Source organism: Oryctolagus cuniculus, chromosome 4 (genome assembly GCF_964237555.1).
Source record: "Oryctolagus cuniculus chromosome 4, mOryCun1.1, whole genome shotgun sequence".
NCBI lineage: Eukaryota > Metazoa > Chordata > Mammalia > Lagomorpha > Leporidae > Oryctolagus > Oryctolagus cuniculus.
This window is the reverse complement of record NC_091435.1, coordinates 68,316,873-68,331,401: the sequence shown is the minus strand read 5'-3', so window position 1 is coordinate 68,331,401 and position 14,529 is coordinate 68,316,873. Positions and strand designations below refer to the sequence as shown.

The following is a 14,529-nucleotide window of genomic DNA, read 5'->3' as shown; positions in this document are numbered from 1 at the left end:
AGAGTTTGGATGTTGAATGCCCCCAAAGGTGCATATATTAAAGGTACGCTCCTAAACCCAAAGAACACTTTAACCTCAAAGTCATAAATTAATGGTACTAGCAGGCCAAGAACTTGATCTGATTACAGTGTTTAGGAAGTCACTGGGGCGTGCCCTTGGGAAGGAGCTCTCTTGAGACAGCTGTTATAAAACCCCATTTGGGAACCAGCTTCTCTGCTCCCTGGCTTGCCACATGACTCTTCCTCTGCACTTGCCCTGCCATTGCCATCCCCCATTCTCACCACAGCCCAACTACCTGGGGCTGCCCTCTCTGGGACCTGAACCTCTGTAAGTCTGAGCTAAGAAACCTTTTCCATTTACAAAGTTAGTTGCCTCAGACATGTTCTTTATAGTGAGGAAAGGCAAATGTAAATTCTGTTGCCATAAGGAACAGAATTTGGAAGATAAGTTTAGTAAATTGATTTGGGAGTGTCTAGAATTGGTTCATTGGCTGGGGCCACGGCTCAATAGCCTAATCCTCCACCTGCGGCACCGGCACACCGAGTTCTAGTCCCTGTCGGGGCACCAGATTCTGTCCCAGTTGCCCCTCTTCCAGGCCAGCTCTCTGCTGTGGCCCGGGAAGGCAATGGAGGATGGCCCAAGTCCTTGGGCCCTGCACCCGCATGGGAAACCAGGAGAAGCACCTGGCTCCTGGCTTTGGATCAGTGCAGTGCGCCAGCTGCAGCACGTTGGCTGCAGCAGCCATTGGAGGGTGAACCAACGGTAAAGGAATACCTTTCTCTCTGTCTCTCTCTCACTGTCCACTCTGTCAAAAAAAAAATAATAAAAATAAATAAATAAATAAATTGAATTGGTTCACTAATCTTGTTAGATTTAAAATGCTAAGGATTCTACCCCACCCTCCTTTTTTCCATTTTGTTTAAAAGGAAGAAAGACCTCTTCTATCCACTGTTTCACTCCCCAAATACCCACTATTGTGGGCACTTGGGCTACCCAGAATCAGGGAATGCCATTCAGGTCTCCCACATGGGTGGCAGGGACCTAAGTACTTACATGAGTCATCATCTGCTGTCTCCTAGGGTGCACATTAGTAGGAAGCTGGAATTAGAAGCAGAGCTAGGAGTCAAACCTGGGCACTCCAATGTGGGATGCCAGTATCCTAAGTGGCATCTTAACCTCCATACCAAGTACTCATCTCAGGGATTCTACTTCTAGTAGTAGAAAAAGCACCAAGAGTTCATGGCCACAACTGTTTCTAAAGTTATGAAATATGAATGTATTTTATATTCCTAAGAGATTAGAGGAAGTAAAAGAGAGTCAGGCGTTAATTGGCAGAACGAGAGAAAGGCCTTAAGAGCATCTTGGAAATTTTTGAGAAGGCTCATCCCATCACAGGAGGAGAGGCCTGAAAGGGCAGAATTGCTTCGTGGATCACCAGGGCATTTTCTTCAGGCTTGCCCAAGACTGCCAAAGGATTCATTTCTCTGCAATCAGCTGGTGAAACACTACATGGCTGCAGCCATAGCCCAACAGATCCAGGAATGGCTCATGTTGGCACGAGCTCCTAGCATTGTCCACAAGATGCTAGTTTTGCAGGCATGCAGAATGAATGAGCTAAGGGTTCATAATGGCTTACACCGAAATTGCATAGGCAGGGCTGGTGCTGTGGCTCAGCGGGTTAACACCCTGGCCTAAGGCGCCAGCAACCCATATGGGTACTGGTTCTAGTCCGGGCTGCTCCACTTCCAATCCAGCTCTCTGTTGTGGCCTGGGAAGGCAGTAGAAGATGGCCCAAGTCCTTGGGTCCCTGCACCCGTGTGGGAGACCCGGAAGAAGCTCCTGGCTCCTGGCTTCGGATTGGCACAGTTCTGGCCATTGTGGCCACCTGGGGACTGAACCAGTGGATGGAAGACCTCTCTCTCTCTGTCTCTACCTCTCTTTGTAACTCTGTCTTTCAAATAAATAAAATAAATCTTAAAAAAAAATAAATTGCATAGGCAAGCCTGGGAGGCTAGGAAGAGTTACAGGGTTGCTATCATTGCATGGACCTCCAATAGGGCAATGCCAAGTGAGAGTGGGAGTCAAGTCACACATCACAGATACCCAGAGGAAGCAACAATGTGAAACACTTACTCGGGAAAGCTACAAGCAGTGTACCATGCAAGCCTTGGAAAGCCATGGACATCAGCATGCAGAAAGAACATTCATGTGGAGTGTGATGAACAAAGCCATAGGGCAGGGCACCTCAAGCCCTTGGAAGTTCATCCACCCCAGTGTGCCCAGGATGCTGTACATGGAGCTCTGTTGCTGGTCATGCTCTATTGGGTTTTGTTCTTGCTTTGGGTGGATTCATCCTCTGTTCTATTTCCTCTCTCTTTCCTTTGGAATGGAAATGCATATGCTCTTCCCATCCCACCACTGTGTCTTGAAAGTATGTAACTTGAATTTTCCATGTCCACAGTTAAAAGAATTTGCCGTGAATCTCAAATAAGACTTTGGACTTCTGGTCCAGCCCTCACTGATTTGGGGAGGGAACCAGCCAATGGAAGAGCTCTCTCCGTTTGTATCAATTTCTGCCTGTTTCTGATACTTGAATAAATGTTAGACTTAATATGTTGGGGATCTTTCAAGTCGGCAAACTCAAAAGGCTTCCATAGCCTTGGCAACTCATGACTAGAGCCTAGGGAGATTACTGACGCCATAAACAAGAGTGTCAAATTGTTAAGTCAACAACAGGAGTCACTGTGTACTTACTTCTCATGTGGGATCTGTCCTTAGTGTGTTGTCCAATGTGAAGTAATGCTGTAACTAGTACTGAAACAGTACTTTACACTTTGTGTTTCTGTGTGGGTGCAAACTGATGAAATCTTTACTTAATATATACTAAATTGATCTTCTGTATATAAAGATAATTGAAAATGAATCTTGATGTGAATGGAATGGGAGAGGGAGCGGGAGATGGGAGGGGTGTGAAAGGGAGGGAAATTATGGGGGGGGGAAGCCATTGTAATCCATTAACTGTACTTTCGAAATTTATATTTACTAAATAAAAAATAAATTAAAAAAATAGGTTGGGGATCTTGGAGATGGGATGCTGAATGTCCCCCAAATGAGTATGTCTTAGGGGCTTGACTCCCAAACTCATACAGAATAGTAAACCTCAAAGTCATAATTTAATGGTACTAAGAGGTATAGACTCAAACCAATTATTTTGTTTAGGAGGCAGGACCTGATGGGAAATTCTTAGGTTACTGGGGACATGGTCTCTGAAGGTAGTTCCCTCAGAAATATCATTACAAAAGTCTGAGTTTAGGACCAACATCTCTTAAAATGTGATTCTCTGCACTTGCTCATCATCCATTGCCTTCATTGCTCTTATTAGAGAACAACCAATGGGGCTACCCAATTTTGCGCTTGACCTCAAAACACTGTGAGCTAAATAAATCTTTCTTTTTATAAAGTTGAGTACCTCAAAAAATATATTTATAGTAGTAAAAAGCTGACTAATGCCTAGTATGGGCCCTCCTTTCAGAACTTACATGTTCTTTTTTACAAAAATATTTATTTTAATTAGTTTTTAACAGATTCGATATGATTTGTAGATACAATTCTAAAAACATAATGATATTCCTTTCCTCCCTCCCTCTCTCCCCCTCTCTCTCTCCTCCTTCCTTCCTTCTTCCTTTCTTTTTGTAGTTATTGAGATAACATATTTTAAGCCTTATGTGTTCTTATCAGACCCTGCTTAGTCTCAATCTCTGCTACTATCTCTTGAAACATATTTCTGATTCACAACTACTCAAATGGCCTATGGTCATGATTGTTACTGTGAAAATCTCATCCCTCCTTCCCATTGCTTGCCTTATGAAGCCCTGTTTAGTCATTCCTTTTAGAAATAATGACTTAACTTCCATGACACAGTTCTTTTTCTGACACGGTAAACTGGATCTTATCGTTTGTTCTTTCATTTCTCCCAGGTTTTTTATTGTCTTATGATATCTTTCCTCCTATGGGCTTAGGAGGAGAGGCTAGAGGCAGAGAATCTTGGAGGATCTGAATCTTTCCTTGCCTATCTGATTTCTCTTTCCTTTTCCTGTCAGTGGGAGCCATCCCAGTTCCAATATCCTTCCTTCATTCCTTCCCACTATGTTGTTGATGTGATTATCCCATGTTCTTCTCTTCCCTTGGGAAAAAACTGTGACTGAGATTTAATGGGGAGAAATGTCACAGAGAAAGGGTCTGACCAGATTAAACCAATAAACATGTCACAAACAATCTCATTATGTAAACTTTGTTCTTTAGCCAAAGAAACTTCTAACCAAGTCTCTTTCTGGGTAGGTGTAGAAAATCACCCCTTATCGTTGTCTCCTTTAGTGGTGTAACTCTAAAGAGAGAGCTTCAATTGTTTCTGGCCAGGAGCAGCGATTTATAACCATTGAGATTATGAATACTGGATCCAGTCTTGTCTCAGTTCTCCTGGGCCAACTTGTACCCTGGAGACAGCTGTCATGTGTGAACATCAGAGCTGGCAGAGTCTGGGGTTGAATGTCCTGCTCTGAGAGGGCTCCTCTCCAGCACCCACTGCACCTGTCAGAGATGTAGAGTCTCCATCACAGCCTCTGTCAAAGAGTTCCTGGGGGATCTTTCAGGACAGATATCCTGAAAAGGATGACATCTACCACCCTGTGGCCCTTCTCCAGGGCTACTCAATACCTGAGGCACAACAACCGAGAGATAATCCCTAGACCCCAAGGAGTGTCAACACAGTGTCCACACTACTGGGAAGTAAAAGCTATACCACCTGATTGTGCCGTTAGAACAAATTAACGTTCACATGTATATGTTATCATTTGATACCCCAGTATACCATGAGCCTGCAGACCCTTCAAGGTGACTTCTCATCTTCATGGGTCTAAGACCAACAACAAAATCATTGCCCTTTAGGAAGTCCAAAATGATACGTGAAAAGACATTCACAGCCTACACACCTGCTCAGCTTTTGCCCTCCTCCCAATCATTCCCAGGTATCATATTTAAAGGGCTTTCTTGAGTTCTGAAGTGCCTGAGGACTACTTGATCATTTTCTCAGAATTACTGATACTGCCTCATCCTATCTTACTGAGTAGGAAAGCTGGAAAAAAAAATCAAGCCAAATGTTTCCCCAGGCTCTGCTGCCAGAACTCAACACATTTTGTTTTATTTTCAGCTAAGGCAATTTGTGGAGATGGATATCTGGCACTCTAATTCCATGCCATTTTACAAAAATGATTATGCCTCTCTCTACCATGGAAACTCAAGGGCCTAGCAGAGGCCATGATGAGGAATGCAAAACAGACTGATTTCTAAAGCAAAAAACTGTGTTTCAGGAAAAGAAAAAAAAAAGAAAGAAAGAAAGAAAAAAGCAGACACATAGCAAGCTAAGCCTATGGACTGGGAGCCAGCAAAGTTAAGAAATAAAAAACACAATGACTGAGGCAAAGGGCATCCGAAGGAAAGCCTTGTCATTAAATATACACACATTTTTACTCCATGCCATGTTTCCTTCTAGTCCACGCAAATAGCTGAAAACATTACCAAGCTGGAGACAACAGGTTTCTGTTTTGTAGGGAGGAGTCCAGGAGGCTTTGCTGCATGGTAGCAACAGGAGCAGATTCTGGTGGACAGATATGGCAGCCAGACCAAAATATTGCATCTTTGAGAGACTAAAGGAATCACAGGTTCAGCATCCCTAATCTAAAAACCCCAAATACAAAATGCTCTAAAATCTGAAACTTTTTGAGTTTCAGACAGAAGGCCACGAATGGAAAATTCCACACCTGGCCTCATTTAACAGACAAATGCAAACACGCTTAAAATACTGAATAAAACTACCTTCAAACCACGTGTGGCAGATATGTATGAAACATACATGAATTTCATATTTAGACATGGGTCCCATCCCCAAGATATCTCAGTGAGTAGCTATTCCAAAATCTGAAAGGAAAAAAAAAAATCTGAAATCTGATCCCAGGCATTTCATATAAGGGGTATTCAACCTGTGGTATATGTAAGGTTCCTAGAATCGTGCCGGATACAAATAACTACTCAATAATTTTTTTTTATGTTATCTCATAGGAGGAGTACTCATGAGAATTAAGCACTTCAACGGTACAGCACCCAGTATGTAGTAACCGCCGCTGTTGGGTATCTGAAAGCGGTAATCAGGTGACACATGGGAGCACATATCAAGAAAACAAAGCCGTCATCTCAGGACCTTTGCCCAGATCACCGGTGCTGGCTGAGCCCTGTGCCTGGCTGACAACTGCCCATCTGGTATGCTTGGCTTTATGCAAACCTCTTGCTCTGAAAGTTTCTAATCCAAACCTTGGTCCCACAGCAAGCAGCCATATGCATGGGAAAATGAGCCTCTGTACCAGTTCCTTTATTTGTCGACTCAGGTAATAATTCGTGTCTAAAGCACAGCTGTGGACATGAAATGCATCTGACACGCAGAAGGCTCAGGCTCATGGACCCCAGTTCTCCTTTGTTAAGAACCAGAATGAAACAGGCGCTGCTGGCTCCTGCCTCCAAACTACAAATAGGAAAAACAAAATTCCTGCAGGCATTCCTCGCTTTTGGATTTTTATCTGTCTACACCAACGGAGTGCACGGAACCCTTTCCCTCGCTTTTGTCATGCACACAGCCCCTGAATAAACAAGATGTCGTCTCTCTGGAGAGTCCGGATTGCAATCCTGAGACTCGCGACCAGTGTCATGCAGTTTTATCGCATCTTTCATGGCTCCCCGAGAGGATGGAGACAGCGGCTGAGCATCAAAAAGGGAAGAAGCCCTCCTGCCCAGGGCCGGGCTGGGATTCGCATCCCCACGGCAGTTCGCCGCCAACACGGAGCCAGCACAGCACTCCCACCCCCTTCTCGGGAGAAACGACTATGCTTTCTCGCCTCAGAGAGGGAGTCGGAGACCAGGGGCATCCCCGACGATGCCTCTGGCTCTGCTCCCTAGGGCGGATAACAAAGGTCCCTCGGGCGAAGCGTCTCCGGAGCCCGCACCTGGTGGCATTCTCCTGCCAGGGAATGGGGATGGAGAACCAGGGCGCCAGGAGTGGCCTGTGCGCCACCCTTCTGGAAGCAAAAGCAGCTTTTCAGCGATTTTCAGGGCGGCATCAAGGTAAACCAAGCGTAGGATCAAGACTAGGGCGAGCCCCAGCTCGGCGCGCCTGGCCCGCCGCCGCCCCGGGGCCGCCGGGGAGCTGGACCGCGCCCACCCCGCGCCCTCCTTCCCAGGCCCTGGCCCACCCAGCTCACCAGCCTCTCCATTCTCTGCATCTTCGCTCCAGGCGGCTCGGCGCAACTGGAAAGACGGGGCTAGCTGTTTCGCACCAGGTTGTGCCCCTACAGCGGCCCGGCCCCCACCCCCGCCACCACCCACACCGCAGAGCTCGCTCTGCGCCTGTCTGTGCACTCCCGCCGGCCCCCTCTTCCACCCCCTCCGCCCCGCCCCCAAGCGGCTTTTCCAGGAGGAGTCAATCTATGGGAAATTAAATGATATTTGTATTCATCCCTGCATTGTTTCGAAAATATTTTTTCCTTTCAGTGGTGGCAATTGGGGAAACAAGTGTTTGCGGGGAAAAAAAAAATCACTTTTTCCGTTTTCCTGTTAACCTGTACTGACAGAGAAAGGAAATGGGGTGGGAGGTGGGTGAGATGATGGTTTCAACAATGCTTTTAAAACAAGCGTACAGTATTATTTTTTAAAAATCCAGGATCGAATTGTATATTCAAGCAATAAGTTCCATGTCCATTCTCCAATGATTTCTCCCTTCATGAAGTGATCAGGTTTTTTCTTTGTTGATGAGTTTCCTTCCACTTACATTCATGAGGATTCTTTTTTAACAAGTTTCAGAATTCTTAGCTCTTAAAATAAAACTTAAAGGACAAAGGGGTGAATGAAATGTTTACCTCTGTTTTACTACCAAGACCTCCTAGTAAGGATGGAACCCACAGTCCTCTCTTTCTCCCTCTTCCTCTCTCTTCTTCCCACCTTATTGACATATCATATGATTAACACCTCTGTATGTGATTAATGTAGAAAACACCAAGCTGTGACCAGGTTGTAGCTGCAGGTTAAGCTCTGCCAGCAACACTAGTATCCCATATGTGAATGCTGGTTCGTGTCCTTGCTGCTCCGCTTATGAGCCTAGGAAAGTAGCAGAAGATAGTCCAAGTACTTGGGTCCCTGCGCCCATGTGGGAAACCTGGAACAAGCTCCTGGCTTTGGCTTGGTCTTGCCATTGTGTGGCCATCTGGTGACTGAAACATCAGATGTAGGAAATCTCTCTCTCCCTATAACTATACCTTTCAAATAAATAAATAAATCTTTAAAAATCAATCTTTAAAAAAATAAACCATATGCAACTTGGAGATAATCATACAACAGGCAGGCATTACCACAATCTATGCCTCACACTGGCTATTTTTTATTATTGTTAATATAAAATCAGCCTTTTGAGCAAAAGTTGTAAATACATAGTGTAATTGTTAAGGATAGGGACAGTGCTGTACAGTATATCTATAGGACTGACTTAGCTTGCATGAGTGAAACATAAATAACATCTTGTGGTATTTGTCCTCCCTAGGCTGTGTAGCTCAGCAAGCTTTGTCAAGCGCACCCTGTACTTTGATGAGTTACACAGATGAACTACAAGTTAATTCTAGGTGACAGCCACAGCTTTTATGTTCACATTTATGTTAGACATGGAAATGAACATGCATGGAAATGAGAGTCCCATGTTTGAGTAGAGAAAGTGAATCATGGGGGGTTATGTGAATGATACCCTGGACACACAGCCCCATAGGCAGGAGACATGTTGCACCCCCTGAATTCACTGAGGAGCTGTGTCAGCTTGAGCAAGTGGTTGAATGCTTCAGACAGAGGACAATGGAATAATTATAGTACTTAGTTCACAATATCTTGTGAGGTTTAAACAGTTCCTAGCCTATAGAACACTCTCAGCAGTTGTCACCAGTATTTGTCAGTTGGGCTGTGTAATTGCTCTATTTTTATCAAGTGATCTATAGTTTCTTCTTTAAATTATTTAGTTAACAGATTAAGCATATTCATGACTCTTGTTATCTTAGTACATTCTCTAAAATTCACTTCCCTACTGGGCTATCTCATCTGTAAGTTAATTAAAGTTGCTGTCGCTCCCCCTCTTCGTGGAGGAACGACACTAAACCCTGCCTAGGCTTCCTATCCGAGTCACGGCACCATTATGTCGCTCCCCCTCTTCGTGGAGGAACGACACTAAACCCTGCCTAGGCTTCCTATCCGAGTCACGGCACCATTATGTCGCTCCCCCTCTTCGCGGAGGAACGACACAGGACCCTGCGCTGTTCTTTTGTCTGCTCGGCCCTTCCTGGGTTTGCTGCTGGTTCTTCCCGGGTTGGCTACCAACCCTTCCACCTCCGTGGAAGGGCGGTTCCCCCTGCCACTTTCCCCACTTCCGTGGGGGAGCGGCACACCGCCGGCCGGCTCTCTCGGGGGCTGCACAGGTGTTCCTCTTAGATGTTCCCCTTAGATGTTCCTGGTGCATGTTGTCTCTCTCCTCCTTTATAGTCCTTTTCCACCAATCCGTGCTCTGCTACCCACACGCCGAGTACGCTGCTCTCCTCCAATCAGGAACAGGTCCTGCTGTTTATTGGTTGAACTGGAGGCAGCTGTGTAGAAGCTGTTACCTCCTCTCCCAGCGCCATATTGTGGGAGAGCAGATGCATAGAATAAGTCTTAATTCCAGTAACTTAGTCTAGTCTGAGTTGCTCCCCACAAGTTGCCCCTTCCATTCTGGCTCACTGAAAACTTCTTTGATAGAGTCCTTTATAGCTCTGGAGAGAAATGAACTTTCATCTGCTGTACTCCTTCCCTCCCCCAATCCAATCCCTTTCTCAGGTGGCTCTCTGTTCAACAGCATGTGCCAGTTTGTGTGAAAAGGAATGTTTACACACACACACACATGCACACCCTCACATAGAAGAATAGAGGGTACTAATGTTTATATATGAGGAGTCTCATGAAGAGAAGAAAAATTAAGGATTTAAATAAAGTAATGGCTATTTTTTTCCAGAAAACAACCAGAAGCATGAAATATACGTATTTAAAAGACTAAAAGATTCATAGAATGCCAAACAAGATTCATTAGAGGAAGCCAATCAATAGACATAAAACACAGAAATTAAAAATATCAAATTAATAAAATCAAGGAAGAACTAGCATTGCTGTCTAGCATGTTAGGCCACTGCTTGGGATGCCTGCCTTCCATACTGAGATCCCAGCAACTGTGTTTCTAATCCAGTTTCCTGTTAATGTGTCATCAAATGCAGAAGGATGACCCAAGTACTTGGACCCCTGCACTCACGTGACAGAACAGGATGGTGTTCTTGGCTGCTTGCTTTAGCTTGGCCCAGACTTCCTGTTCCTTCATATGAGAAATAACCACTGGATCTATCCCTCTCTCTATCACTCTGCCTTTCAAGTAAGTAGATAAAGAAATATTTTAAAAATGTCAAAATGTGCAAGACATTGGCTTTTTGGAAAAGAACCCATAAGCACAGGAAATAAAAGCAAAAATAGACAAATGGGATTACATCAAGCTAAGAAGCATCTGCATAAAAAAGGGAACACTTAACAAAGTGAGGAGGCAACAGACAGGAGAAAATATTTACAAACTATGCAACTGATCAAGAATTAATATCCAGAATCTATAGAGAGCTCAAGAAACTCAACAACCTGAAAACAAATAATCCAGTTAAAAAATAGGTGAAGGACATGAATAGGTATTTTTCAAAGGTGAAATGCAAATGGCCAACAAACTCATTAAAAAGATGCACAGGACCTTTAGCCATTAGAGAAATGCAAATCAAAACTACAGTGAGGTTTCATCTCACCCTAGTTGGAATGGATATCACCCCAAAATCAAAAAACAATAAATGCTGGAAAGGATGTAGGAAAAAAGATATTCTAATACACTGATAGTGGGAGTGCAAACTAGTACAATCATTATGGGAGACAGTATGGAGATTCCTCAGAGATTTGAAAATAGATCATATGACCCAACCATCCCACTCCTGGGAATTTACACAAGGCAAGTGAAGTCAGCATATGAAAGTGTCATTTGTGCCCCCATGTTTATTATAGCTCAATTCACAATAGCTAAAAGATGGAATCAACCCAGATGTCCATCAACTGATGACTACATAAAGAAAATGTGGTATATATGCACTATGGAATGCTATTTGGCCATAAAGAAGAATGAAATCCTGTCTTTTGCAACAAAGTGGATACAACTGGAAACCATTATGTTTAGTGAAATAAACCAGTCCCTAAGAGACAAATATCATATGGTTTCCCTGATCTGTGGTAACTAATATGCAGAGTGCAAAAAATGTAATATATATGAGAAAATTGTCATTTTGATATTTGATTAATGATTACAGCCCTTATCTATACTCTTGAGGAACAGTGGTTTTTCTGCTTAGTACTTGCTGAATTGTTTATTTAGTGGAGAGTTAAGACTGTGATTATAAAATTATCTGGGAGTATGTCATTATAAAAATTAGAAGAAAAATAAGAATGGAAAAAGGAGGGAAGGTGGAAGTATGGGCAGTAGGGTAGAGTGGAAAGTATCATTATGATCTTAAATCTGTATATATTAAATACATGAAATTTGTTCACTTTTTATAAATACTTTTAAAGGTAAAATGTCAAAAGGCAGTGTTTTGGGATACAACAATGCAATGAGTCCATATTTTTAAAGTGTTGAACATTGAATTCCATTTTTACTTTTACAAAAATTGTTGCTAGTATGTTTTTAATACACTAGGATATTCTTATAATCTATGAATAACACATATAATCTTTCATCTCCTGTACTCCTCACTTCCCCTAATCCAATCACTTTCTCAGGTGGCTCTCTGTTCAACAGCATGTGCCAGTTGTGTGAACAGGACTGTTTACAAACACAAACACACACATCTATATCAATGGCATCATAGAGTATTCCTTCACTTGTATCTTGATTCTTTCACTCATTTGTAGATGTTAAAAAGTCATCCATGTTACTGCATATAGTTGTCCATTCATTCTTACTACTGTATAGTTTCCCATTCTATGAAAACTGCAAACCACAATTTAGCTGTTCTACAGTTAATGAGTTTTCCTTAAGTTATTTTAAATAGTCATGCAATAAACATCCTTATACATGGTTTTTTAAAGTATATGCAAGGGGCTGACGCTGTGGCTCGCTCTCTCTCTCTCTCTCTCTCTCTCTGCCTCTCTCTGCCTCTGCCTCTCTGTGCCCTTCAAATAAATAAATAAATCTTTAAAAAAGTATATGCAAAGCATTCTGCTGGGTTAATTTTGATCCTTTTCTCTGTTTATTTTTTTTACATCCTCTATTCTTAATTGTTAAATATGTAATTATTATTCTGCTTGCCCTTAATTTAAAGATATTTAAAGTCTTGGTCATAGATTTCATAAACAAAATATTTAAAATGGAAAGGAGAAAAAAATATCATTAAACATATGGTCCTCAGAAAATTATTTCAAGGCTCTTCTTCAGAAGTGTCTTTAAAATTAGGATTCCAGTAAAAGAAAAAAAATTGGTCCAGGAAGAGGCTATAAGATATACAGGAAGAATAAATAACTTACCAGAATTTATTATTGCCTAAAAAAGCAGAGTCCCAAAAATTATACCGCTGTAATAAAATAACTAAATAATTCAAGAGCAGGTGCTTAGCTTAGCAGTTGAGAGGCCCACATGCCATATCAGAGAGCCTGGATTTGATTTCTGGCTTTGGTTTGTGACTCCAGATTCCTATTTAATGCACACTGTGGGAGGTAGCAGTGATAGCTTCAGTGATTGGGTTCCTGTCATTGACCTGGGAGACCTAGATTGCATCCCTGGCTCCCGGCTCCAGCCCCTGTCCAGACTCTCCATCCCAGCCGTCACAGACAGATCCCAGGAGTGAACCAGTTAATGGGAGCACTCTCTCTCTGCATCTTAAATAAATAAATAAATAGAATAATTTAGATATACATGGAAGGGATACAGAGGGTAGGGAATGGGATTGTGTGGGTGATCCTGTGCCTGGCTGGAAGGCTGTCTGCCTAGCCTATGCAGGAGGTCAAGAGGGCATGGCATACCATGCTCCACGGGTAAAACCTTGGTAGAGGACTCAGCACACTGAGACCCACATTTGACCTGACTGCTGGCAGATTGAAGGGGCCCCAGGCACATTTCCCACACCCCCAATTCCTGTTGAGGGGCCTTGTAATTGTCAGCTAAAGAGTTCCCAGATGTGGACTAGACTCATAAGACCACCTGGAAAGCTATGTGGACTACATGACCTTCAAGCTATAGCAGAAGCATAGCAGTACCAGTATCAGCACTATCCTATAGAATTGGTGTTGCTACCCTGAGCTATCTACTCCCTTTTGCCTGCCCTATAAAAGCTTGTGCCTAACTGCTAATAAACAGACATGTTCACTGAAACCATCTCCAGTGCTTCTTGTCAAAGAACGCTGTCACCCCACCATCTCGACAGTGTGGGCCTCACAGGACAAGCCCACAGGGTTGTGAAAGTTAGAATTGTGCAAAATTATAACTGTTGGAAAATTTAAGAATTTATATTTAAAATAGGCATTTTTTGGTAAGTTAGGAGAAAACAGTGGAAGAATAAACATAAAGCATGCTGCTTAAACTAGCAAATAATATATAAGCCTAATAAAAGACAGGATGGAAGAAAAATCACCTAAAATGAAATAAAAATGGAAAAAATCCTATGATATCAATAATCACACCATACAAATAGGTTATAAACACAAAAGATACTGACTTGGGACATAGAAGAATGAACAAAAGAGGGAAGGCTCCACAATGAGATGCAACATTGCTTTGAAAATTCTTTAAAAAAAACTTGTTTACATTATTTATATAATGCTTTGCCACAGAGGAAAAAAAATAACACTTAAAATTATTGGACAGAATTAAAGGAGCACAGTGTCAGAATTAATACATCAGGGGTGGTGCTATGCTTAGCGGGTTAAGCCACCACCTGCAGTGCCAGCATGCCATGTGGGTGCAAGTTCAAGTGGTTGCTCCACTTCCAATCCAGCTCTCTGCTATGGCCTGGGAAAACAGTAGAAGATGGCCCAAGTCCTTGGGCCCCTGCATCCATGTGGGAGACCTAGAAGAAGCTCCTGGTTCCTGGCTTTGGATCAGCCCTACTCTGGCTGTTGTTCATTTGGGAGTGAACCAGCAGATGGAAGACCTTTCTCTCTCTCTCTCTCTCAATCGTGTGTGTTGTGTGTGTGTATGTAAGTGTGTTTGCCTCCATCTCTCTCTGTTGCTCTGCCTTTCAAAAAAATAAATCCTGAAGAAGAAGGAGGAGAGGAGAAGGATGAGGAGGAGGAGGAAAGAAAGACATCCTTCAGGATTTCTGCATTCCATTGAGTCGTGCTCAAGTGATTTGGTCT

The 14,529-nt window shown here is 43.0% G+C and overlaps 1 protein-coding gene across 9 annotated transcripts in view; it reads right to left on the bottom strand.

Annotated features, from left to right (window-relative positions):
• Positions 1-7,486, bottom strand: part of CD200 (CD200 molecule) — a 38,058-nt gene extending 30,572 nt beyond the window's left edge. For 2 of the 9 annotated variants that reach the window (XM_008266951.4, XM_070071693.1), the window contains exon 1: positions 7,305-7,486. In XM_008266951.4, the coding sequence (XP_008265173.2) occupies positions 7,305-7,325 (21 nt within the window). In that variant the 5' untranslated portion in view covers positions 7,326-7,486. 9 annotated transcript variants of the gene reach the window in all.
• Between the last annotated feature and the right edge of the window lie 7,043 nt (positions 7,487-14,529).